This window comes from Saccopteryx leptura, chromosome 9 (assembly GCF_036850995.1).
Source record: "Saccopteryx leptura isolate mSacLep1 chromosome 9, mSacLep1_pri_phased_curated, whole genome shotgun sequence".
Classification (NCBI taxonomy): Eukaryota; Metazoa; Chordata; class Mammalia; order Chiroptera; family Emballonuridae; genus Saccopteryx; species Saccopteryx leptura.
Genome location: NC_089511.1, coordinates 44759493 through 44786346, shown reverse-complemented (window position 1 = coordinate 44786346; position 26854 = coordinate 44759493). Strand labels below are relative to the sequence as shown.

The 26854-nt window shown below is 48.4% G+C and overlaps 1 protein-coding gene across 4 annotated transcripts in view; it reads right to left on the bottom strand.

The window, feature by feature from the left end:
- The window catches only part of ACTN4 (actinin alpha 4), an 82221-nt gene that overhangs the window by 24829 nt on the left and 30538 nt on the right, over nucleotides 1-26854 (bottom strand). For all 4 annotated transcript variants that reach the window (XM_066349787.1, XM_066349788.1, XM_066349790.1 and 1 more), the window contains exons 2-4: nucleotides 4482-4596; nucleotides 4130-4249; nucleotides 619-705 (exon numbers count right to left, since the gene is read on the bottom strand). In XM_066349787.1, the coding sequence (XP_066205884.1) occupies nucleotides 619-705; nucleotides 4130-4249; nucleotides 4482-4596 (322 nt within the window). The remainder of the gene's footprint in view (nucleotides 1-618; nucleotides 706-4129; nucleotides 4250-4481; nucleotides 4597-26854) is intronic.

Below are 26854 nucleotides of genomic sequence, written 5' to 3'. Positions count from 1 at the left end.
GGCTATGATAGCAGGGAACACACCTGTCCTGGTCACTGCTGTAGCCTGTCATCAGATGCCCCCTTCACACACTGGCTCAAGTGGCTCTTCTCATTGTGTGCTACACACAGATGCTTGCAGGGAAATAAAACAGCTCATTCCAGGGTGGCCTGGACTGATCCCAGGTCTATAGAGGCAACGGTCAGAGGGTGGGGAAGCAAGTGGAAAATGTAGGCACTGATGCTCAGAAGAACAGGCCAGGCCTGACTCTACCACTAATGTATTCTGCGACTCAGGCTCCTTGACTGTAAAATGGGGCCAATCACACCCTCTTGATGACGCTGATGTGAGGGTCCGCCGAAGCAGAGGCTGTGAGAACAAAGTGCTCTGGCTGAATACCAACCAGAACTGGGTGGCTTCTAGGGGGACCTCCTTCACCTGCACCCTGAGCCAGCGTCTCCACTAACCATTCCTGTGTAGGGCCAGGCAGGCCCTGTGATGCCACCAGGAAACAGGGATGAGCCTTAAAGCATGAAGACAAAATGCTCCAAATCCTAATCTAACTCTCCCCAACTCAGGTGGGACTGGCGTGGGAAGAAAAGGCAGTTTTTTGCTATCAGCAGGACTCTTGCCTCTTACCTTCCACCGAGATGTCCTGAATGGCGAACCTGAGGATGATGGTCCAGATCATCCCCAGTGTCATCTTTGCGTTGCCATCCACAATCTCTGCATGCAGGGAGGGAGGCAAAAGGTGAAATGGTAGTTAAACTATGGTGAGACACCCCCCCCACAGGGCAGCCTTCCTACCCCATCTAAAATGAGCTCTGATTGTACGACAGAGCCGCCCAGACCTACCCACCACTACCCTCACTGGGCGATGCTCCCTGAATACTGGGAAGTACTCTCCTAAAAGCCTCTGCACACAAGTCCTCAGCCACATAAGCCTCTTCTCATCAGGCCAGCTTGTTCTGTTGATCTAGCTCAAAAAAACTGTTTCTTCCTGAGGTTTGTTCCCAGCCCTCTACTGACATGCCCACCATGCCTTCATGGTCACATCTCCACACTAGTGGGTGTACCACACTGTTGTTGTTGAGAACTTATCCACTTCCTTGCAATTCTACTGCTGCCACGTATACACAAGCCACTGATGAAGCCACTGTTATCTCCTCCAGAGCTCGACACATTGCCTCCTACACCAACCCCTGCAATCCACCTCTACACAGCGGTTAGAATGGTCCTTTTAAAAGGTGTATCAGCCTGATCAGTGGTGGCACAGTGGATAGAGCGTTGACGTGGGATGCTGACATCCCAGGTTCAAAACCCTGAGGTCACAGGCTTGAGCGCAGGTGCACCAGCTTGAGCAGAGGATCATCAACATGATCCCAAGGTCATTGCTTTGAGCCCAGAGATCACTGGCTTGAGCAAGGAGTCACTGGCTCAGCTTGAGCCCCCAGTTAAGGTATGTATGAGAAGCAATCAATGAACAACTAAAGTAATGCAACTATGAGTTGATGCCTCTCATCTCTCTCTCTCCCTCTCTCTCTCTCAAAAAAAAGTGATTCAGATTTGTGTCACTCACCTACTTAAAGCCCTACTATGCCTTAAATGAAGCCCGTGTCCTGGAGTCCAGTTTACAAGGCCTGCCCTGGGTTACCAACCATCCCCCTCCCCTTTAGCTGCATCCTTTGGGCAAGCCAAGCTCTTCCTTGCTTTAAGGACTTCACACCTCTGCCCACCAACAAAATGCATCCCACAACCCTTACTTCAGATGGCTGGTCCTTCCCATCCTGTCAGCCTCTGTTTATATGCCACCTCTCCAAAATGGCTTCCTTGACCACCAGTCTAAAGGTGCTCCCTGTACCCATCCCAGGGCCTGTCTCCCCAGTACTCTGCACTTTCTCTCATCGATTCTCAATCAGAACCATATATTTGTTGGTTGGCTGACTTGTTCACTGTCCGCTTTTGTGACCACTGCATTCCCAATGAACCTAGCCCTGAGAAGGATATGTTGTTGAAGGGGAGTGTAGAGACATAAAGCCCCAAACCAACCTCTCTCTCAAACTTCTGTTCGTGAGAGAGAAGTTCTGGCCCACATATTCTTCAGCAACTTAAAGAAAAGTCATCTCCGTAACACTCAGTGTTCCATGTGTCTACTGGGTGACAGAAGTACAGAGGCCTCACCCATCAGCCAGCTGTGCCTTTGGCAGTCCTAAGTGTCCTCTGCCCTCACACACCTCAGCACACAAGATGCAGGGAGAATGGGTGGGAAGAACAAAAGGACACTTCAGGAGACCTTGGTCATGGATCAAGAACAGAAACTCGAGGGTGGGCTTTATTTGAAAAGAGGTGTAGTGGTGATCCAGAGGATGGGGCCCAACCTTCCCCAAGGACACACTCGAGAGAAAAGGGGGGGGCTCTATTAGCAACCATGGAGAAGTTCCCCAAGTGAAGCCATGGGCAGATCAGAGCAACTTTCCGCTTTAGTTTAAGGATAAGAAAATACGTGCAGCCTACTACCTGGAGGCAGAGGAAGGACACAGTGTCTGCAGGCCCTTTCCCAGGGCCAAGAGCCTCGGACTCGGAAACTAGGCAGAGACTTCCCAGTTGGGGCAAAGTTAGAAGAAAATCTGTTGCACTTCTCCCAAGTGCCAAACACCCAGAGATGAGGGACGGGCAATCTGGAGGGGAGGTCACATCTCCCACCCAACTTGTTATACAGGGAAGGGATCACAGAAGGCTGAGAGTTCTTGTGAGGCGGGAAAAAATGGCTTCTCTCATCACACATCTACCAGCTGCTTCTCAGACCTACAGCTATGCCTCTACCTTGTGCCCTCTCATAACCCTCACAAGGAAGCCATGTTCCTACAAATGCCTAGATCATGTGGAGGAACAAGGAGATGGGGACAGGGTGGGGGGTTGGGGTTCTCAGGTATTCCTTGGAATGTCTCCCGTAGGCTGCTCCCCAGCTTTATCCCAAGGCCCAATGTTCATAGGATTGGGAGTGAACCAATTTAGGCATGAACAGAGAACATTCTTAGCCTAAATTTTTCTCCAAATGAAAAGTGATGACTGCCATGGGTCTTTCCTCTAACCCCTTCTGTATTTACAGACTAGCATTTGAGCAAAATAAATGCAGCTGTGAAAAGCAGAAGGCTGGAGTGCAGCCAGGAGAAAGATCCATGCAAGGACAGACAATCTCTGGGCCTGAATTTTTGGGCTTTGATTTTGTGGCATCTGAGGCTTGGCACCCCTCCCTGGAGAGGTCCCGGGCTGGCGGGGGGGTGGGGGGGGGTGGGCGCAAGCCTTGGAACTCTGTACAGGCATTCTGGCCTAGAGTCTTGGCCAAACTCTCAGAGCCCTGTCATTAACAGCAATTAGTTTTCTTTGTTTTTCTAAAAGCTAGGACAACACGGATGTCGGCATAAAAAACACAGCTCTGACTAATGAGCAGAACTGCGAGTCCAGGCTGATGGGGAGCTGCTGGGCTCCATCAGGCCTCACCTAGTCTCCAAAAGCGCCTGTGACCACAAGACAAGAACCTGCTGCTGGAGGGATAGCACATTGCTGCTCTAGTGGGAGGACTGGGAGTAGAGGATTACAGTCCTGAGTATCCCCATGGGCACAGAAGGATCCTGAATATCCAGTCAGAGGCCAAACTCTCCTAGGCTGTGTAGTTAAGTCTGGTCACTGACCTTTGGACTTGTACTCTCTGCCCCAGAGTCCTGACACTGGGCCTTGAGTGCCCTTTTCCCCTCTGCATCCTCTCTGCCTAGACACCAGGCAGGGCCTAAGGGCATAGATGTTCCTGACACAGAGACACCATGTCACCTGTCTGTCGGTGTCTCTCAGGCTCAGCACAAGGAGGGTGAATGTGGGTGTCCAGGGTCTAACTCAAAGCCATTCCTCCCCCTGCTGAAGAAGCCTGCCCAATGTGATCAGGGGCGCTAGGTTATTCTGTGAATGGAGAGAAGGGAGAACTTGTGAGCCTAGTGTCACACTGAGGCAATCACTGTGGTGGTCACTGTTGAAGATATATTGGGATTTTAAGCACTTCAAGTGCTCTGCCACCAAACACAACTTCTGTTCAGAGGGCAAGGGTCAGGCCTCAGAGCCTGCAGGTCAGAAACTGAGCTGCCCCATCCAATCTCACCTTCTGCCCCGATGGAGACCAGCTTGACTCCTTTGCTGGCAATGAAGTCCAGTGCTTTGTTCACATTGTTGATTTTGTGCACTCTCATCTTGCCCCGCTCTGGCTTAGGTAACCGCTCCCCTGAGAAAGAAGGGAAGAAAGGAAGGCTGTAGGGTCCCTATTGCTCTCCAGAACGGGCCACCACAGCATTCTGAGCCCACCCAACATGCTCATGCTCAGACACACTGCTCCTGCAGCCATATTGGCCTCACTCTTCCTAGTAGCAAGATAGACGGGGTGACGTCTTGGGAGTCTGCCGTGACAGACCACCTGTTTCAAGTGTGGGTGGCACTTTGTGGGAGAGGAGCCTCACCTGAAATGACTTCTAGGAGAAGCATGAGCTTGAGCCCATCTCGGAAGTCCTCATCGATGTTCTCAATCTGCGTGCCAGCCTTCCGCAGGTGGGAGTTGCACCAGGCTGTGAAGGTCTGGGGAAGCAGAGCAGAAAATGGCCAGGAGGGTCAGCATGGCTGTTGGGGCTTCCAGCAAAAGGGCTGGACCATAGCCTTGACCCCAGGACAACACAACACTATGGGCCCGGTCCTGAGCTCCACCCTCTATATACACTGTTTCTAATCTTCACAATGAGCCAGGCAGGTCAAACTAAGGCTACCCTGAAACTAAGGCTCAGGGTAGTTAACAGACCCATTGCACAACCACCTAAATGAAAAGTAGCAGAGCAGAGATTAGAATGTAGTCTGCTACCCTTAGAGCAAGTGCCCTCTCCACAACACCCTGAGTGAGCCAGGCATCTGTAGCAGACAGAGGTGCCACAGCCTGTGGTCTGCTAGTGTAGTCACATAAACCTACCTGAGCACCAGACCCGAGTGTAAAATCAAGAGGCAGGGGGCCCTTGAACTTATGTTCTCTTGGACAGACACTGCCAGCCCTCATTCACCTGGTGGGCTGACAGACCACAAGTCCCAGCTGGCACTGCCCCCATGCCCCCCCCTCAGGTAGAAGCTTGGGCAGCAATTTCCCCATTTATGGCACAGAAATGAACTGGGACAGGAAAGCTGTTGGAAAAGAAAAGCCTCCTATAAATTCAAGGTTTCCTCAAGTCAGTCTCCCAGGGAGATTTGGGTGGCCCAACAGTAAGCATCTCCCCTGAAGTCCAGGAGCACAAATCCTCTGACCCTGTGCACATCCCCACAGCTTATTTCCCCATAGGCCATACGCCCTCTATTTTCTGGGGAACATTCCACACCCCGCCCTTCCTAATTTTAAGATCAATGTAGCTTACAGGGAGCAAGGCCTCCCATCCTCCCAGAGTCAAGACAACCATTTCTGAGGATCACTGGGCATGAGGGTGCTGGAAAATGAAAGGGCATTTTCAGGCAGAGGGCCATAGATAAGAAGCCCAAATCCCAAACCAGCACAGAGAACACCCAAGTACAGGGCGCTGTATTTGGTGGTAAACAGCCACTCAGCCTCCTTCTGGCTGGAGAACGTTATCAGACATCAGCACCAGGGAAGCACGTCGCATCAGTTAAGGCGGACATGCCCAGACTCCTTCTGGGGAAACTGGCCCACTCAGCCTCCTGCAGCAGGGTGTGGGAAAAGCCACACACTTGTTTCTCACAGGAGCCCCTGCACCCCTCATTCTGCAGGGGTCAGTGTGCACACAGGCAGCCAGCCAGGAACGTGCAAGAGCAGCATACTCCATGCCCTGGCAAAACAGAGGCCATGGGGGGTAGGGGACAGGCAAGAGGCTGGCTCTCAAAGAGCTCTGGCCAAGCACCATGTGTTTTGATGACTGTCACCAGTCCTGTTCATTCAGAGACTCAATACAGGGCAAAGTTTGTATTTTGTGCCTAATTAACACACTGCACTACAGTGGGGACAAGAAATTTCCTTCCAAAACCAAGCAGGAAAGGGTGAAGGGCATGGGACAAACTGTTGGTGGCCCAGGGCTCCCCCACCTGCCTCTTGACAACATGAAGAGTTCCTCAGCCTAAGGGACAGAGACCTCCTTCCTGCACCAAGCTGTCCCTTTTGCTTTGCTCCTGCCTTTACTTAGTAGCCTTCTTCTCTCCCCTCCCTCAAATTAGCCTGAAGGGCAGCTTCTCCAGGGCATCTGCACTGACTTGCTTGCCCTGACCCAATTCTGACCTGGACGTCCCCTCCTCTGTGCAGATCCCATCACACCATCCTCTCTGGTCTCTTAACAATAATGCATTGTTTCCTGTCTCCCACAACCATAAACTACTTTGAGCTCCAGCCACCAAGCAGGTTCTCATTAAGGAACATATTAATTCGCCTTCCCTACCTCACTCCCCACACTTCCCCTATACACTTCTTGAATTCAGGCAAACCAGGACTAGAATGCTGGTTACACCACTCATATGGACAAGTCACCCAACCTTCCTCACATCTGCTTCTTCTTCTGTAATGTGGTAATGAAGACGGCCCAGGTCATGGCCAGTGTGAAGATTCAAGGTGACAATGACTGTAAACCACAGAGCAGGTGTCCTATAAATAACATCACTGTGTCTCCCCTAATCTCCTCCTCCATGGAAATACTGCCTGCCTCCTCCAGAGTACTTTTTCTGTGCCCTTCCAGCCCACAGCCTTCAGCCTCCTTCAGTTGTTCTGGGTCTTACTGGAGGATTTGTGCACATGTGCATACTCCCAAGAGGTAGGAATTACCTCTCTCGTCTCATGTATCATTATAATGCCCAAAGCACAGCTGGTCTCAGTGGTGGGCTGCAAGTAAATGTGGAATTTGGCTGCCCTCTAAAGACGAGGGCGGCAGCAAGCTGGACTAGGACAAGAAGTGGCAGGGGATGCTGACCCTCTGATTATGCATGTGCCTGAAAGATGCTATTGGACGGCAAAGTGGCAGACACATCCCAGAGCTGAGGATGCAAGAATGCAGTTCCCAGAGGGTGAGCGCCCTTAGTGTTCTGCTGCTGCTGGGGCCGAGATCTAGGTTCCCGGTCTGCAAGCATGCTCCGGCACGTATTCAAATGGCGCCCCACTGTGTCAGCTTGCACTGGTTATGCCTGCATGCTATGAAGGCACAGGTCTGGGTTTCAATGCCAGCTCCTCAGCTTACTTGTTCTGTGTTTCCAATCAAGTGACTTGACCTATTACACCTGAGTTTCCTTCTCTATAGGATACACTTACCAGGATCTACCTCCTATAGTTACTATAAGAATTAAATTGAGGGCAGGATGCTTTAAAGCTTAAGTGAGAGAGAGGCATATAGTTTCTGACACAGTGCCGGCATAAAGTGCCAGATGAACTGTGTGTGGGCACACATCTATCTGCATTGCTGCTTCCCTTTTTGCAAAAGCCTTTACCCTACCCCATGGTTTGGCATGGAAATGAGATTCCAGGAGACCTTCTCAAGATGGCACCCACTCCAACTGTGGAGGCTGTGAACAAATCTCACCTTACTAGGTTCAGACTGTCCATTTTCACAAGGTCATTGTACTACTACTCATCCTCCAAATACAAGTCCCACCCTCTGCACCTCTGCTCAAAGACTCTGGGAAGTAAACAAGAGTTCTGGCTTGGGGCTCACACAGCCCTGAATTCAAATCTTGCCTCTGCCATTGAGGCAACCTGCCAACCAGGTAACCTTAGGCAAGCAATGAGACTCAGCTTCCTTGTTGATGAAATAAAGACAATAATCTCTTCATTTAAATCAAGATTAGACAAAATAATGCAAGTAAACCACGTAGGACTGTGCCTGGCACAAATTAAGTACTCAGTGTTATACATATGTCAAGAAAGAGCTATTTTTAAATAAGTGGTAACTCTGCCATGTAATCCTGTCTCCCTGGCCAGAAGTAGGCAAAGTTCCAAGCAGAACACTGAGCAGATGCTTGGGGAGAATATGCATTCCCAGGCCTAGGTGGTGATGAGGAAGAACTCACTCCTGAACCTGACATACATGAATTGAAACTTCACCAACAGGCCTCCCACCCTCACTGTGCGCCCTGCTTGGCCCTGTTTTCTCCTCCTGAAAGATGAGGGGCATCTACTGACACCAGAGGCTCCTGGAAGTCTTGAGCTCTGGGCAAGAAGAACATGACTTCATGAGGCCACCCTCAGGGAATCTCAGATGGCTACTTCTCCATGCAGTGTGGCTGGTGAGTAGGAGCTGGAATTTGAATGGGCCATTAACAATTCATAGCTTTTTCTAGCTGGTTACAAAAATAACATTCTGCTTATACACTCCTCTCCCTACCCGGTTTAGGCTAAGATGTGTGAGGAAGAAAGTATGGAGAGGTGGTTTCTATAGATGGAGGTCTCATGTACCCACTGTACCCCCTCTGCTATGCAAAATTCTCAATCGACTGCTGACAGGTCCCACCTGCTCCCAGTGCCCCAGGCCATTGTGGAGTTGGTACACATCCATTTCCTCAATAAGCATTTACTGAGTGTTAACCCAGGGCCAAGCCCTGTCTGGGGTACATAGTGAGCCAAAGCAGACACAAACTGCACTCTATGGAGCTCCTAGTCTGACAAGGGAGAGCATCTCATTAATCCATCAAATACTTAACTACAGAAGGAAAAGTGATAATAGTAATAATAGCAGATGTTTCTATAGAGCTAAGTGCCAAGCACTGTTCTAGGCACTTTATCATGTTATCAGCAGTTTCTCTCATCCTCAGAACTATCTCCTGAGGTCAGTGCTATTATCATCACATTTTACAAATGAGGAAACTGAAGGTCTAAGAGGTGATGTGACTTGCCCCACAGGTAGTTACATACCTAGAAAGTTCCAGAGCTGAATTTAAAGCCAGGTACTGAGTGAGCTCTAGAGCAGCGGTTCTCAACCTGTGGGTCGCGACCCCGGCGGGGGTCGAACGACCAAAACACAGGGGTTGCCTAAAGCCATCGGAAATACACAGGTTGAGAACCGCTGCTCTAGAGGCTATGCTCTGAGGTATTATGTTACACCTGTCCTCCTCCCTCCCACCCCTGGAAAGGGGGCTGAAGAGAGGGTTCCATGTACTGGGTGGGGGACAACTCCTGACCTAGTGACAGGGGAAGAGGTGGGAAGTTTCCCTAAGGTGATTCTCCAACTCTGATCCTACTGAGAATGAGTTAAGTCACATAAAAATAAGGGAGATAATAGGAACAACATATGCAAATAGCAGGTTGGAGAGAAGAGTGAGGGGAGTAAGATGTATCAGGAGGCAGATGGCCAACCTTATGGGGCCTTCAAAAGGGTCATGCTGGCTGCTGCTGCATGAGGATTGAGCTGAAGGGGCAAGGGTCAGTGTGGGATGACCACAAAAGAGGGTAGAGAGGTCTGAGAGAAACTTGTCAGGAGGAGGAAGGCAGAGCAGTCATGTGAGAAATGCCAGCTCAAGGTGTCGATTTCATTTGGGAGGGCCCAACAGTACTAGCCTCTGTTGGGAGGAGGAAAAGACAAAAAGCACTGAGCTCATCTGGATTTATTGTCAAGGGTCATTTTCCAGGGGCAGCGCTGACTAGGGGGTGCCTATGTCCCCAGCGCCTCACCTAAGAGGCACTCAATGCATTTGACTAGCTGACAAATCCTGACTTGGAATCCCTATTAAGTACTTGCCATAGGAGGAAACAAAACAGAGTTTACATTCTGATGGGGAGAGGACATGCTATAGGTCAGTGGTGCCCAACCTTTTTTGGGCCACAGACCGGTTTAATGTCAGAAAATATTTTCATGGACCGGCCTTTAGGGTGGGACGGATAAATGTATCATGTGACCGAGACAAGCGTCAAGAGTGAGTCTTAGATGTAATAGAGGGAATCTGGTCATTTTTTAAAAATAAAACATCAAGGCCCTGGCCAGTTGGCTCAGTGGTAGAGCGCTGGCCTGGTGTGCAGGAGTCCCGGGTTCGGTTCCCGGCCAGGGCACACAGGAGAAGCGCCCATCTGCTTCTCCACCCCTCCCCCTCTCCTTCCTCTCTGTCTCTCTCTTCCCCTCCTGCAGCCGAGGCTCCATTGGAGCAAAGTTGGCCCGGGCACTGAGGATGGCTCTATGGCCTCCGCCTCAGGTGCTAGAATGGCTCTGGTTGCAACAGAGCAATGCCCCAGATGGGCAGAGCATGCCCCCTGGTGGGCATGCCGGGTGGATCCCAGTCAGGCGCATGTGGGAGTCTGTCTGACTGCCTCCCCGTTTCCAACTTCAGAAAAATACAAAAAAAATAATAATAAAACATCGTTCAGACTTGAATATAAATAAAACGGAAATAATGTAAGTTATTTATTCTTTCTCTGCGGACTGGTACCAAATGGCCCACGGACCACTACCGGTCCATGGCCAGGGGTTGGGGACCACTGCTATAGGTAACTATGCATAGCAGCAGTAACTACTATACTGCTCATTGCTACTTCTTCCTATTTACACACTAACTCTTTAAAACCTCCAACCCTCGATCATGTGAGATCATGAACATTTTAAGATGAGGAAACTGAGGCAGAGTGGTTAAGTGACTTGTCTAGGGCCACACAGCTGATCAGAACAAACATGTGGCAGTCACTTATTCTACAATGTTTCGAGACTAATGCCAGGTACCAGCTGGCCAAAGCAGAGCCAGAAGAACCAAGTCAACAAAGGCTCCAGTCCCCAAGCTGGAAACAAGCTCACTAAGCCAGGCAGGCAGGCAGGGCTGTGCCTCCAAACACAAGCCTGCTTCTTAAAGGGTGGCCCGGGCCCAGTATGTGAGGCAGGCACAATGCCAGTGGTGGCTGCTCCCAGTCTGTCCCTGTCGTCCTGTGAAGGGAGCTTGCACCCAGCCCTTGACCTATCTAGGGAGGAAGGAAGGATGTGGACTTGTCTTTGAGAACACACGTGAACAAAACCACAAAGGGCCTCCCAAGCTTGCCTCTGCACCCTGGCAGCCTGTTAGAGATTCCTCTCTGGTTGCTAAAATAGCACAGGGGGAGAGGGAGGGGTATAAAAAGAAAGAGGAGACTGTTGGTTCATTTGGGACCCACTGTCACCACTCCTTGTGCAGAGAGAGGCTCCATGGTGCAACCAGGAAAGCAGGCTTCAGAAGGGCCCCAGAGCTGTTTCTGCTTTGTCACTCTGTATGTAGGGGGAGAAAGAGGAGGCCTGGTGTGGGTGGTCATAAAGTCCTTCCTCTGTCATAGGGACTCCTCCCAGCAGCCAGGATGTGGGGTGGCTGGGTAAATGAATGATAGATATTGTTTAGGAGGTGACCTAAGCAGCCAGGAATGTGGCAGCAGTGGGCTTTAATGAGCCATTCATTTATGACTCCCTCTCCCAACCCAAAGAGGTAAACCCTCTCTATGCTGGGGCAGTCCCTGAATAAGAAACAAACATCTGAAAGACACTGGCAACCCAGTGGTGTTCCAGTGAGCAGAAGCATAAAAAGTGCAAGAAGGATCCTGGTGGGACACAGATGACCCAGTTAAAAAGTTTTTCTTCCCAACAACTTACTTCTGCAAAACATCTTCTTGGTACTGAAGAGGGTGGTGGAAGCTAGAATTCCACTAAGCCCAGAATAAAGGGAGTCTTGCAGTCAGTCTGGACCCATAAACAGAAGCCCCAGCCCAGCCCCTAGGCTGAGGTGAGTGCTGACTTTGATTATTAGCAACGGGAGCTCCTGGAGCAGCGTGAGAAGCTGCACTATTCCTGCCTGCCCAGCAGAAGCTCACATGTGGTTTCTGTGAACACCACGCCTGACAAGACTTTAGGAAAACCGGTTTGCTGCCCCATACTGCACATCTCTGCCCTCCGCTGTGTATACCATGGACCCCCAGCTGTAACAGTGCTTTCAGGGTCCAAAGGCTAAGCCTTCTGGAATCTGGGTTCCCAGCAGCCCAGGCAAAAAGACGACTGCCCAGGCAATATCTGCATGGATCCGTTCAGGGTATCTGTGAAGCTTCTGGAATGGTCTCGATGGTAGATGTAAGCACTTTTTTGAAGATCCACTGCCTTTTCTAGATCCAAAGGAGAAAAAACCTGGGACAAGGTTGAGGGACAAAAAATGAGCTAGTCATAATGACACGGCCACAATTTAGGTGGGTGCAGCCAACAGGAGACTCAGCCAGCCCCACCAGCATAGGTACTGCCTGCAGCACAAAGACACAATGGGCTGCCCATCTAGGACCCAACTCCATATCTAGACAGGGGCAGAGCAGCCATGCTGTGTGTGCCTGTCCCATGACGACATAAGCTAATTTGAAAGCAATTATAGGGAATATGGAATGCTTTTGTGCCGGCCTCATGTTGCCTTATTCGGAGTTTTCTCAGCCTACATGAAAAAACCTCTGACTTCCCACTTGGAGGAGAGGTATAAATACTGAGGAGTGGAACAGTGAACATTCCAAAGGTCCTGCGTGTCCATCCAAAACCCAACGCTTTCCCCCCCGCCCCCACCCAGTAGCCAATATTCCCGCTTCAGCCAATTCCCTGTGAAGTGCCAGAAAGAGTGCATGTTGTTGTAACAAGCCGATTTTGGAGTGCAGCCTTCCTCACAAGGAACACTGGTTTAAGACTTTCTTCTAGTTCTTCCTCATCATTCAGGACTTCCTTCAGATGTTATCATCCCAGGAAGCTTTCCATGACTAGACTATCTCCACCATGCAATCACTTTACTTTGTTTTGTCTTATTCACTATATTTATTTATTACTATCAGAAATGATGTTCTTTGTTCACAACCAGTCTTACTCCCAAAGTGTAACCTAAGTCCATGAAAGTGGGGTCCTTTTTTGCTATAGGACCCACTGACTTGCAGATAGTATGTGCTCAGTAAATCCTAGAATAAATAAAATAGTGCTGGGGCTTCTCATGTCCACTCATTTATGACCTTATGGTTTCTAATCCCATTTTGTGCTGGTGAGGGTCCCTACTTAGGGATAAAACTGCTTGCTTTCAAGAGTTCACAAAAATAATTCTGTAGCTGTAGTTATTCCAAAAACAAGTGAGGGAAGACACTGCTCCCCGTGCTTCTACTCCAATGGAAAAGGAGCCCTCAGCAGTCCTGCTGTCTCAGGCATCTGAAGCCCCTGGACCAGCAGATGCTTTGGTACAAGGGCTGAGCCCAGACAGGAGGTAGCAGTTGGTGGGCTTGGAGAAAGGCTGAGGAGAGAATAATATGACAGTGTTTCAGAGCAAGGGCTCTTGGATCTTTTTTTTTTTTTTTGTATCTTTCTGAAGCTAGAAACGGGGAGACAGTCAGACTCCCACATGCGCCCGACCGGGATCCACCCGGCACGCCCACCAGGGGACGACGCTCTGCTGTGACCAGAGCCACTCTAGCACCTGGGGCAGAGGCCAAGGAGCCATCCCCAGCGCCCGGGCCATCTTTGCTCCAATGGAGCCTTGGCTGCAGGAGGGGAAGAGAGACAGAGAGGAAGGAGAGGGGGAGGGGTGGAGAAGCAGATGGGCGCTTCTCCTGTGTGCCCTGGCCGGGAATCGAACCCGGGACTTCTGCACACCAGGCCGACGCTCTACCACTGAGCCAACTGGCCAGGGCCAAGGGCTCTTGGATCTTAAACAAGGGTTCAAATCCATACTTCACCATTTATTGTACATGGCCTCAGAAAATAAATTTCACCTATCTAAGCTTCAGTTTCCTCCTTTGTAAAATGAGCAATCAACAGAATATATAGAAAGCAATGTATACAAGTCTAGCAGAAAGTGAGTCATCAGTAGATACTGTAGTAATTACTATATTATACCTGGCAGGAAGGTTACCGTCCTCAGAATTAGCACTGCAGTTGAAGCCAAACCCCTCTAGGATTTGACAAGTTGCTAGCTTCACCTTGGTGGCTGACACAAAGTGATCTCCCCTCAAATCTCCCCTCTCCCTCTGACCATCCGACTACCAAATAAGTAATATCATTATCAAACCTGGTTCTTCTTGCTTCCAGAGATCCTTTCAATCCAGAGAATCAATACTTTAAAAAAAATATTTTAATAATTTTTTAAAGACTTTATTCCATTTTTCTTTGGGGGGGAGGGAAGAATAGAGAGAGAGAAAGAGAGAGAGAGAGAGAGAGAGAGAGAGAGAGAAGGGGGAGGAGCAGGAAGCATCAACTTCCATATGTGCCTTGACCAGGCAAGCCCTGGGTTTGAAACCAGCGACCACAGTGTTCCAGGTCGACGCTTTACCCTACTGCACCACCACAGGTCAGGCAAGAATCAATACTTTTTTTTTTTTTTTTTTTTGTATTTTTCTGAAGCTGGAAACGGGGAGAGACAGTCAGACACAGACTCCCGCATGCGCCCGACCAGGATCCACCCGGCACGCCCACCAGGGGCGACGCTCTGCCCACCAGGGGGCGATGCTCTGCCCCTCCGGGGCCACTCTAGCACCTGGGGCAGAGGCCAAGGAGCCATCCCCAGCGCCCGGGCCATCTTTGCTTCAATGGAGCCTTGGCTGCAGGAGGGGAAGAGAGAGACAGAGAGGAAGGGGGGGGGGTGTGGAGAAGCAAATGGGCGCTTCTCCTATGTGCCCTGGCCGGGAATCGAACCCGGGTCCCCCGCACGCCAGGCCGACGCTCTACCGCTGAGCCAACCGGCCAGAGCAAGAATCAATACTTTTTATAGTTATTTAATTCACATCCCATAAAATTCATCCCTTTAAAGTATAAAAATCACTGAGTTTTAGAATAATCATGAGGTTGCAGAACTATCTCACTATCTAGTTCCAGACCATTTTCATCACCCCAAAACTGGCAGCTGTCACTCCCCATTTCCCCTTCCTCCTAGGACTTGGTAACCACTAATCCAGGTATCGGGAACCTACGACTCGCGAGCCAGATGTGGCTCTTTTGATGGCTGCATCTGACTCGCAGACAAATCTTTTTTTCTTTTTTCTTTTTTTTTTTCTTTTCTGAAGTTGGAAACGGGGAGGCAGTCAGACAGACTCCCACATGCGCCCGACCGGGATCCACCCGGCATGCCCACCAGGGGGCGATGCTCTGCCCATCTTGGGGCGTCGCTCTGCCACAATCAGAGCCATTCTAGCGCCTGAGGCAGAGGCCACAGAGCCTTCCTCAGCGCCCGGGCAAACTGTTCCAATGGAGCCTTGGCTGCGGGAGGGGAAGAGAGAGACAGAGAGGAAGGAGAGGGGGAGGGGTGGAGAAGCAGATGGGTGCTTCTCCTGTGTGCCCTGGCTGGGAATTGAACCCGGGACTCCCGCACGCCAGGCCGACGCTGTACCACTGAGCCAACTGGCCAGGGCCTAATTAAAAAAAATGTTAAAAATATAAAACATTCTCATGTATTACAATCCATTCATTTCCTACCGCTCATATTCATGGTTGCGGGTGGCTGGAGCCAATCACAGCTATCCTCCGGGACACCACCAAATTTTAATTGGATAATTCGTAATGTACATGGGTCATTGTATGGCTCTCACGGAATACATTTTAAAATATGTGGCGTTCATGGTGCACTCAGCCAAAAAGGTTCCCGACCCCTGCACTAATCTATTTGTCCCTATGAATCTGCATATTCTGGATATTTTATATAAATGAAATCATATAGTACGTGGCATTTGTAATTGGCTTCTTTCATTCAGCATGTATCCAAGGCTCATCCATGTTGTAGCATATGTCAGTACTTCATTCCTTTTTACCTGAATAATAATTGTACGGATGTATCACATTTTATTATCCATTCATAAATTAATGAACATTAGGATTATTCTACTTTTTTTTATTATACACCTTTGCTATTATGAATAGTGCTGCTACAAACATTCACATACAAGTTTTTGTGTGGACATGTTTCCAGTTCTCTTGGGTTTAATAAGCAGAGTTGCTGGGTCATATGGTTAACTGTTTTAATCATTTGAGGAACTACAAAATGTATGCCAAAGAGGCTGTCCCGTTTTACATCACCACCAGCGATGTATTAAGGTTCCAATTTCTCCAATTCCTCACCAACACTTATTATTTTTGAGAGAGACAGACAGACATGAAGGGAAAGAAATGAGAAGCATCAATTCTTTGTTGCAACATCTTATTTGTTCATTGATTGCTTTCTCATATGTGCCTTGGCTGGGGGGCTTCAGTCGAGCCAGTGACCCCTTTCTTAAGCCAGCAACCTGGAACTCAAGCCAGCGACCTTGGGCTTCAAGCCAGCAACCCTGCGCTCAAGCCAGATGAGCCCACGCTCAAGCTGGAGTCCTCGGGATTTTGAACCTGATTCCTCTCTGCATCCCAGGTTGACGCTTTATCCACTGCGCCACTGCCTGGTCAGGCTATTTTTTATTTTAGCGAGAGAGGAAGGGAGAGAGACAAATGGGAACACAGACCCTGTTACTGTATACACCCTGACTTGGAATCGAACCAGCAAGCTCTGTGCTTTGGGATGATGCTCTAATCCAGTGGTAGTCAACCTGGCCCCTACCGCCCACTAGTGGGTGTTCCAGCTTTCATGGTGGGCGGTAGCAGAGCAACCAAAGTATAAATAAAAAGATTTAACTATAGTAAGTTGTTTTATAAAGATTTATTCTGCCAAACTTAGCAAAAACCCAACATAAAGTACTTGGTAAGTAATTATTATTATATGCTTTAACTTTGCTGTAACTCTGCTTTATAAATTTTATAAAGTTACTTCCCTACTTTATAAATCACCATTACTGTGGAACCGGTAGGTGGTTAGAAAATTTTATTACTAACAGAGATACAAAAGTGGGCAGTAGGTATAAAAAGGTTGACTACCTCTGCTCTAATCAATGGAGCCTTCCGGCCAGAACCCAACACTTTTTATTATGACTTTTTGATTATAGTCATCCTAGTAGGTATGAAGTATTATCTCATTGTGGTTTCAATTTGTATTTCCCTAACAACTTAATGATGTTAAACATCTTTTCACATGCTTATTGACCATTTATTTGTGTATCTTCTTTGAAAAATTCTAGCCCTTTGTCCATTTTTTTCACTGGGTCACTTATCTTTTCATTATTGCATTATAGGAGTTCTTTATATATTCTGTACACTAGATCATATCAACTATATAATTTGCTTAATGTCTCCAATTCTGAGGGTTGTCTTTTCATTTTCTTAATAGTGTCATTTGAAGCAAAAATGTTTTTAATTTTAACTACTTTTCTTTGGGTTGCTTATGCTTTTGGTGTTAAGCCACTGCCTAATACAAGGTGGCGAAGATCTATACCCGTGTTTTCTTCTAAATTTTCTGGTTTTAGGTCTTACATTTATGTCTTTGATCCAGCTGGAGTTTTTGTATATGGTGTGAAGTAGAGATCCAGCTCCTTTCTTTGCATGTGGGTATCTGGTTCTCTCAGCACTATTTACTAAAAAGACTACTCTTTCCCCATTGAATGTTTTCATTCTTATTGAAAATCAATTGACAAATTTATGGGATCTTGGGGCTTCTTAAAATGCCCAAACTTCACCCCAGGCCAAATGAATCAGATTTCCTGAAAGTGGATCCTGAAATAATATTTTACAAAATTTACCAGGAGAACCATCACTTTAACTCATTCTATAAATGAGCTAAAGGCACATTAGCTCATGAAGCACATGAAGAACCAGGAGCACTTGCCACTGAATTTGTTAGACTGGATTCGACTCCTGGAGTTAAAAGAAACCCCAGAAAAGCAAGGGCAAGGGAGTCCAAGGTAGTGAGGTGCTCTGGTCTAATCTTGTCTCAACCAACCATCCAACTCAAAGCTACTGAGATCACATGCCACATAACTAGGAGGCAGAGTGCTCAGCTCTCAAAGGAGAGCTTTTCAGAAGTCAGAGATGGAAGAGGTCTACCCTGAAATAGCTACCTATAAAAGAGAAAACTTCCACTCCCAAAAGGCAGTTTTTAAATTAGGGCAGCAGCAGAGGCTGGGGACCTGCCCTCTGCCTCCTCTGCCCCCATCTGGCATCTTGGTGTGAAATGATCAGGTTCAAAGCTACAAAAACCCCATTTACTTTCGATGGCTTACAGCTGAGCTCAGGTTTCAGGGTGGGAGGAGAGATGAAAGATTGTCTAGTTTAAACTCTGATCCTTCAAAGATACCCAAGTGAGCCAATTCTGGCCTTGAGACTGGGTGGCTTGGGATCCTAACAGGTGCCTAAGAGGGTCTAGTCTGTAGAATATTGTAGCCTAGACAAATCTGCCCACAAACTTGCTCATCTAATGAACAGGCATTTGGGGATAAAAAAGTCAAAAGTGGCACTGATGGGACTCTTCAGGCAAGTGCTACTTCTGCCCTGAGCTATAAAACTGAGAGGTACAAAGAATGCTGCAGGCAGAGCCATCTGAAGACGGGGCAAATACTCCCATTGCTCCCTCTGTTCACCTAGCAGACAGCTAGTTTTCTGCTGAAATTTACATGATACATAAATTGGGCCTTGTTGGTGAAAAGGCAATGATGCCAGGCTGAGGAGTGAGTCCCGACAGTGGCACAGGTTTCACATTTGACAACTGAAACTCCTACTTGCTGATCTTTGTCCTGTTTTGGGATGTTTTCATTCAAACGTCCGCCTGTCTGGTCAGAAGCCTTCTCCTGCCCCAGTGAAAGTGAAAAGGGGTGTCTGGGGTGGGCGCTATGGCTAAAGTGGAGCGGGTTAGTCTGGAAATCTGTGCTCTTGACACACTGGGGGAAACTGGAGCCTGGGGCGAGCTCACAGACATGCCCTTGTTTCACATATACTCTGGCCTACTGGCTTCCCACTGTCAGAACCTGGATGTAAGACAATCCCTTTGAGAAGCAGGGTGAGTTTGGAGGCCGAGGGAATATAGGGCATTTATCTGCATGATCAATTCCTCTCATCTCTTAGCAGACCAGCATTGGCAGGAGGCCCACAGAGATGCAGTGTGCTTGTCAGACTGCCCGTCCTTTGCTGAGGCTCAATGCAGCTCCTCTTTGGGACTGGCAACAAGCAGGGCTTCAGTGAGTAATGCAGGAAGGAGTGAATGAATCCATCAGTCAATCTGGAAGGTGCCTCAGACCAGAAATTCTTGGCTTAAAGTCTGAAGTTTGGAGTTAGCCAAGTAGTAACTGGTGGCATTCAGTTATTCACTCTTACCCTCAGCCTCGTGTAAGCAGGCACTGGCTCTACTTCCCGGCATGGCGCTAGGATGGTACTGGGAACACAGTTTTTGTAGTTTAAGAAATCATTCTGGCCTGACCAGGCAGTGGCACAGTGGATAGAGCATCAGACTGGGATGTGGAAGGACCCAGGTTTGAGACCCCGAGGTCACCAGCTTGAGCGTGGACTCATCTGGTTTGAGCAAAGCTCACCAGCTTGGACCCAAGGTCATTGGCTTGAGCAAGGGGTTACTCAGTTTGCTATAGCCCCCCAGTCGAGGCACATATGAGAAAGCAATCAATAAATGACTAAGGTCTCACAACAGAATACTGATGATTGATGCTTCTCATCTCTCTCCGTTCCTGTCTGTCTGTCCTTACCTATCCCTCTCTCTCGGACTCTGTAAAAAAAAAGGGGGGGGGGGAGAGGGGAGAAATCATTCTGGGCCCTGGCTGGTTGGATCAGCGGTAGAGTGTCAGCCTGGCGTGTGGAGGTCCCGGGTTCGATTCCCAGCCAGGGAACACAAGAGAAGTGCCCATCTGCTTCTCCACCTATCCCCCTCTCTTTTCTATCTCTCTCTTTCCCTCCCGCAGCCAAGGCTTCATTGGAGCAAAGTTGGCCTGGGCACTGAGGACAGCTCTATGGCCTCTGCCTCAGGCGCTAGAATTGCCTAGAATGGCTCGGATTGCAGTGAAGCAACGCCCCAGAGGGGCTGAGCATCACCCCCTGGTGGGCATGTCAGGTGGATCCCAGTTGGGCACATGCAGGAGTCTGTCTCTCTGTCTGCCTCCCTCCACTTCTCACTTCAGAAAAATACAAAAAAAAAAAAAAGATTATTCTGGGCTCTGGCCAGTTGCTCAGTGGCTAGAGCATCAGCCTGGCATATGGATGTCCTGGGTTCGATTCCTGGTCAGGGCATACAAGAGAAGCAACCATCTGCTTCTCTCTTCCTTCCTCTCCCCCTTCTCTCCCTCTTCCCCTCTCACAGCTAGTGGTTCAGTTGGTTTGAGCGTCAGCCCCAGGTACTAACGGATAGCTCTGTTGGTCCGAGTGTCAGCCTCAGGTACTTAAAAAAAAAATAGCTTGCTTGATTCGAGCATTGGCCCCAGACAGGGGTTGCCGGGTAGATCCTGGTTGGGGCGCATGTGGCCATGTGTCTCACTATCTCCCCTCCTCTCACTTAAAAAAATAAAATAAGAATAAAGAAATCATTCCGGTTTGATTTAGCACAGTGGATAAAACGTAGAGCTGGGACGTTGAGGTCTCAGGTTCAAAACCCTGAGGTCAGCCTGACCTGTGGTGGTGCAGTGGATAAAATGTTGATCTGGAACACTGAGGTCACTGGTTCAAAACCCTGGCCTTGCATGGTCAAGGCACGTATGGAGTTGATGCTTTTTGCTCCTCCCCCTTCTCTTTCTCTTTCTCTCTCTCTCTCCTCCTTAAAATGAATAAATCTCTCTCTTTTTTTTTTACAGAGACAGAGAGAGTCAGAGATAGATAGGGACAGAGAGGAACGGAGAGAGATGAGAAGCATAAATCATCAGTTTTTCGTTGCAACACCTTAGTTATTCATTGATTGTTTTCTCATATGTGCCTTGACCGTGGGGCTACAGCAGACTGAGTAACCCCTTGCTTGAGCCAGCGACCTTGGGTCCAAGCTGGTGAGCTTTGCTCCAACCAGATGAGCCCGCGCTCAAGCTGGCAACCTCGGGGTCTCAAACCTGGGTGCAGACAGACTCCCGCATGCGTCCGACCAGGATCCACCTGGCATGCCCACCAGGGGGTGATGTTCTGCCCATCCAGGGCGTCGCTCTGTTGCGACCAGAGCCATTCTAGCGCCTGAGGCAGAGGCCAAGGAGCCATCCTCAGCACCCGGCCATCTTTGCTCCAATGGAGCCTCGGCTGCGGGAGGGGAAGAGAGAGACAGAGAGGAAGGAGAGGGGGAGGGGTGGAGAAGCAGATGGGCGCTTCTCCTGTGTGCCCTGGCCGGGAACTGAACCCAGGACTCCTGCACGCCAGGCCAACGCTCTACCACTGAGCCAACTGGCCAGAGCTGAGTTTTTTCTTTGTCATATTTACTCCATCTTATACCCCCTCAGACACGTGAGAGGGACAATATTAACAGTATCTTGGAAGGACTTCATTTTTAAAAATTTTTCTTTATTGATTTTAGAGAGAAGAGAGAAAAAAAAATTAATCTGTTGTTCCACTTATTTATGCATTCATTGATATATATATACTGCTCACAAAAATTAAGGGATATTTCAAAATAAATAAGTGACAAAAAAGCATTTTTTAAATTAAACAAGAACATCAGAAAACCAAATGACAAGTCAAAGGAAGTTGTTCGACTATGTAAATGAGATGCAACACCAACTTTATTTCATTGGTGAAAATGCACTATATAAAAGGCTGAAAGTACTGGAGCACATCATTCCATGATCCAGGCCTGATCCCTGAATTGTTGTGAGCAGTGTATTTTTTTTTAAGAGAGAGAGACAGAGACAGCAACATCAAGCTGTTTCTGTATGTGCCCTGACCGGGAATTAAACTGGCAACCTCTGTGCTTTGAGACAATGCTCCAACCAACTGAGCTATCCAGCCAGGGCTCAATTTTTAATTTTATTATTATTATTTATTTTTTATTTTTTGGAGACGGAGAGAGGAAGGGAGAGAAAGGGGAGAAGGAAGGGAAGCATTCATTTGTTGTTCCACTCAGTCGTGCATTCATTCATTGGTTGTTTTCTGTGTGTGCCCTGACTGGGGATCAAATCTGCAACCTTGTTGTTTCGGGATGATGCTCTAACCGAAACAGCCAGGGCCCACTGGTTGATTCTTATATGTGCCCTGACCAGGGATCCAACCTGCAATTTAGGTGTATTGGGACAACACTCGAAACCAGCGGTTCTCAACCTGTGGGTGGCGACCCCGGTGGGGGTCGAACGACCAAAACACAGGGGTCGCCTAAAGCCATCGGAAAATACATAGAACCGCTGCTCTAAACCAACTGAGCTACCTGGCCAGGGCTCTTGGGAGAATTTTTAAAAAGCAAAACCAAAATAAGGTTCTATAGCCAAAGGGTAATTATAGGACTGGGAGGAACCAGTAAAGAGAGACTGAAACCTCTGACTCATAACTGCTCCATTAAAAATGGTGAAACCGTTTGCCCTGGCAGAGTGACAGGCTAGACTCTCACCCTGGCTTGCCCCACCTACATGCCATCCTGAGGCTGGTACTAAGGACTGGCCAAACCACACCACAGTCATAAGGGGAGGCTGTCTTAAAAACATTGTGATGTCACAGGAGAAGGGGCCCCCCGCCACTTTCTGGGATAGACTTGACTCCTGGCTCTGTAACAACAAAAAAGTATCTGGCTCGATGGGGGGTGGGGGGAGATATTGTATTGGGATGCCATCACGAAGCTATGGGTTGTTTTCCAGGGAGGGACTCAATATACCAGCTCAATATGCTCTATTAAAGCTATTAAGGGGCTGAGCCTTAAATGGAGACAGCAAGAAGTGCTTTTATAATTGGGTGGGGTGTACGGCTTACTCTAATATAATTGTACAAATGACTCACATTTATTGAGCACTTTCTGTGTACCAGGATTTGTTCTGAGTGCTCTGCACTTTACAGATAAGGCTCCAAATGCTGAAGCAAGCTGCCCATGGTCACACAGCTAAAAGATGTCAGCTGAAACCCACCTCATCTCCCAGCCTCAAGTCTAGCCAAGATTGCTTTCTGTTCCTGTTTCTCACCTTGTCAGGCCCCATGTGAGGTACCTCACATAGTTTCTATCATTTGGTCCACTCTATGGAAGACATAAAACCAAGTGCTGTCCAGGAGGCCCTTCACCAATTCCATCCACCACAAGCTCAGCAGGTCTAGTGATAAGCTACAGAGTGAGTCATGGAAGAGGGAGGGCAAGTCAGGTGACCCATTGAGAATCAGAGCTATGCTGAGGTATCCTGGTTACCTTGACATTCCTGTGATTCTGCCAAGGCAAAAAAGTAACCTGAGGAGTTTCCCTTATAAGGGCATGACAGATTTCGACACCACAATGTGTTAACTAATCCTGCATCAAATCCGTTCAAGTTTGCACAGAAGATAAAGGTGCTCTGAAAGTATAGGAAATAATTATTTATGGTGGGCCAATAACCGGTGACTCATAAAGGTGCAGCCCAACTGCCATTGTGTGCCTTAAGAGGTGGGGAAAGTTAGTGGTTATATCACTCTCCTCCCCACACATGGAAGGAGAGGAGGCCTGGCTTCTCTTCACAGGGCCAGGCTCAGGGTAAGGCTGGAGTAGAACAGCAAGTCCTGTTGGGGTTCAGAGAGCCCCGACCACCTGCTTTCTCTCCAAAAGAGAGGCAGAGTAGTACTGCTTTCCATTTCTCTTTCTCAGCCTTGCAGGCCAGCAGGTCTACGTGCCCTGACACACTGCCTAAGAACCAAAGAAGCTTCACAGGATTCCAGAGTCATCCCAGCCTGGGCCCAAAGTGCTGGCATCACACACCTTCTCCTAGGTAGCCCCCAATCCTCCCAAAGGGCAAGACTCACTGCTCTGAGCCTTTCCCAAACTTCATTCATTCATTCCAATTTTAAAATGCATTGAGTATCTAACACATGCTGCCTAGTATTCTAAGCACTGATATTAAATGGATAAACATTCCTGCCCTTGTGAAGCTTACATTCTAGTAGAGGAGACAATGCTTAAGAAAGGAAAATATTAGCCTGGCCTCTGGTGGCACAGTGGATAAAATTTTCACCTGGAATGCTGAAGTCGCTGGTTCAAAACCCCAGACTTGCCCGGTCAAGGCACATATGAAAAGCAACTACTATGGCCTGACCAGGTGGTGGCACAGTGGATCGAGCATCAGACTGGAACATGGAGGACCCAGGTTTGAAACCCCGAGGTCACCAGCTTGAGCGTGGGGTTGCTGGCTTGAACCCAAGGTCACTGGCTTAAGCAAGGAGTCACTTGCTCTGCTGTAGCCCCCCAGTCAAGGCACACGTGGGAAAGCAATCAGTGAATAACTAAGGAGACTAAGGAGCCTCAACGAAGAATTGATGCTTCTTCCTGTTTGTCCCTATCTGTCCCTCTCTCTATCACACACACAAAAAAAAGCAACTACTATCAGTTGATGCTTCCCGCTCACCACCACCCCGCTTCTTTCTCCCTTCTCGCTAAAATTAATAAAATCTTAAAAAAAAAAAGGTATTAGACAGTGATGGTGCAATAAAACAGGATAATGTAGCAAAGAGTAACTAGCGGAGGGGGACAGCTGGGTAGGCAATCAAGTTTAGCCAGTCAAAGATGACCTGTCTATGAGATGACATCTGAGCCTGAAGAAACAGTCAACCAATTGACATGTAGGAGAAAGATCATTCCAGGGGCCTAAAGAGTAATAGGGTTGATTCATATTGTATCTTATAGGCCATGGAGGAGGGGATGACCAACAGGAAGCCTTTGGAGGTTCTCACAGGGGTAGTAATATGACCAGTTTATGGCGTGGGAAGATATCCCTGGAGGCCACATGGATGGCAAGGCACTAAAGATGGAGAGACTCTGAAGGTGAGCTGCTAGGACTTGCTGTCCTTTGTCAAAACCCCCCCCACACATGCTGAACCAGAGGGCCCCATAGCACAAAGATGACCCAACAGGTACATTCAGGACCCCGCCCCATTTTCTTCAGAAACACAGTCCTGAGGGTGAACCACAACAGACTTCACAAAGGGCACTCCAAGGGCAACTTCCACTTCCGTCAGCAGAGAAATGGAAGTTACACCAAGGAAAGATTTTCTAACAATGTTCCCGAAAGAGCTCTGCCTTGAGTGGTACAGGGGTAAGGGAGGTGCCTCCGCCTCCGATTTAACCTCTGCAGCTCTTTCTTTGGTCTGTTTCATAATGTGGCAGACCTACATGAGACTGAACTTGAAAAACAGTTGTGCTGTGGAAAAATATCATTTAAAATCTTAAATCCTCCATGCTAAATTGATCCTAAATGGTTGTGGCCCCTTTCAACAGTAGCCTCTACATCCCACCACACTGAGGGAAGGACAGGGCTCTGTCAGGCCAAACTATGAAAAGGGAAAGAGCAGTTTCTGGTTGCACTGAAGTGCAATGCCATCCCTCTCTCCCCACTCAATCCTTTGATCCTCTCTGCTCTGTGGGTGGCAGGCAGCTAGAGGAAGGGAGACAGCACAGGTGCGGCTGCTCCGGTCTGAGACGGCTGAGGCCTGCTCCCTTCTGTAAGGTGGAACAAACAAAGGGAAGATAAGAAGGTCTGTATCTCAGAATTCCCCCAGGCTCTGGCCTGCTCCTACACATGGAACCTCACAGGAAAAGCCAGAGAAAGGCAACCTGAATTCATGGCAGAAATGCCCAAAGTAGGCACCCATTCTCCCCAGCGGAAGCAAACCCTTGCCATTAGTTTCTAACTTCCACAGCATCCTCTTTTCTTGGACAATAAAACAAAGAAAAAAGGAAGAACTAAAGGCAGTGGGAATGAGAAAGCCTCAGTTACTATAACTAAACATCTCCAACTGGCCTTTGTGTAGTTATCTTCCCATCTCGTGGGGAAGCTGAGCTTCAGGACAAGTAAAGGGAGTCACAACCAAGAGACTGGGGAGACCCACAGAATCTGCCAGTCCTCCCCGAGAAGAGTGTATGGTCCAGTTGGAGAGGGACACTGGTGAGCCAGTCCCTGCTGAGCAGTGTGATCTGAGGACAGCAGAGGTCAGGTGACACTTGATCCAGGCTGTGAAAGAAGAGCATTATTCTGATAGGGGTGACCTGGGAAGAAGGTCGTTCTACACAGTGGGAACATCAAAAGCAAAAAACACAAATATGCAGATGTTTGGAGAGCCCTAAAGGGAGGTGTCAGGAGATGATGGTATCAGTTGAGGTCAGAAGGTAGATAGGCCAAAGAACTCAGATTTGTTCTCTGCGTAGTAGTATGTGTGTGTGTGTGTGTGTGTGGGGGGGGGGGGTTCTCAGAGTGACCAAGACTCTCTAAGTCTTGGAGACAAAATGTTCATGGAGACACCAAGGTCAACTAGGAGACTGGAGTGAAGTCAGTTAGGAGACCACTTTGGAAGACCTGAACACGAAGACGATGATAATGATGGTGGTGGTGGTGATGATGGTGGTGGTGGAAGCCAACAGCACACTTCCTGTGTTCCAGGCACAGTAAAAAGGCACACAAGTACTAACACACTTAAGTTTCACCACAGCCCCTGGAGGCAGATGTTACCCCACAGAGTGGTTAAGGCATTTCCCCAGTCACACAGATCAAGGGAGTAAGAGGCAGCACTGTGGTTTATACCCAGGCTGTCTGAACTTAAAATCTGCACTTTTAAGCACCCACTATGTATGTGGTCCTGATTTAGGACAACAGTAGTAACAAAGGAAAGGAGAAAGGTTAGGATTCCAAGAGATATTTGAGAGAGAAAAATATGTAAAACTTGGTCCCTATTACAGGGTGAGGCCTCAAAAGATGATTTCAAGGTTTTGGACTTGGGTGATTTATGGATAGGAAAATTTCAAACCTGGGTATGGAGAACCCAGCGACTGGAAAAGGAGTTTGGTTGGAGACATGCCAAAAATGAAGCGCTATACAACCAGCAAGCATTCAGAAACTGAAGTCTAAAACTCAGTAGGAAGGTCATTTGTTCACACACCTTCATTCAGTCACCCACGCAAACATTTC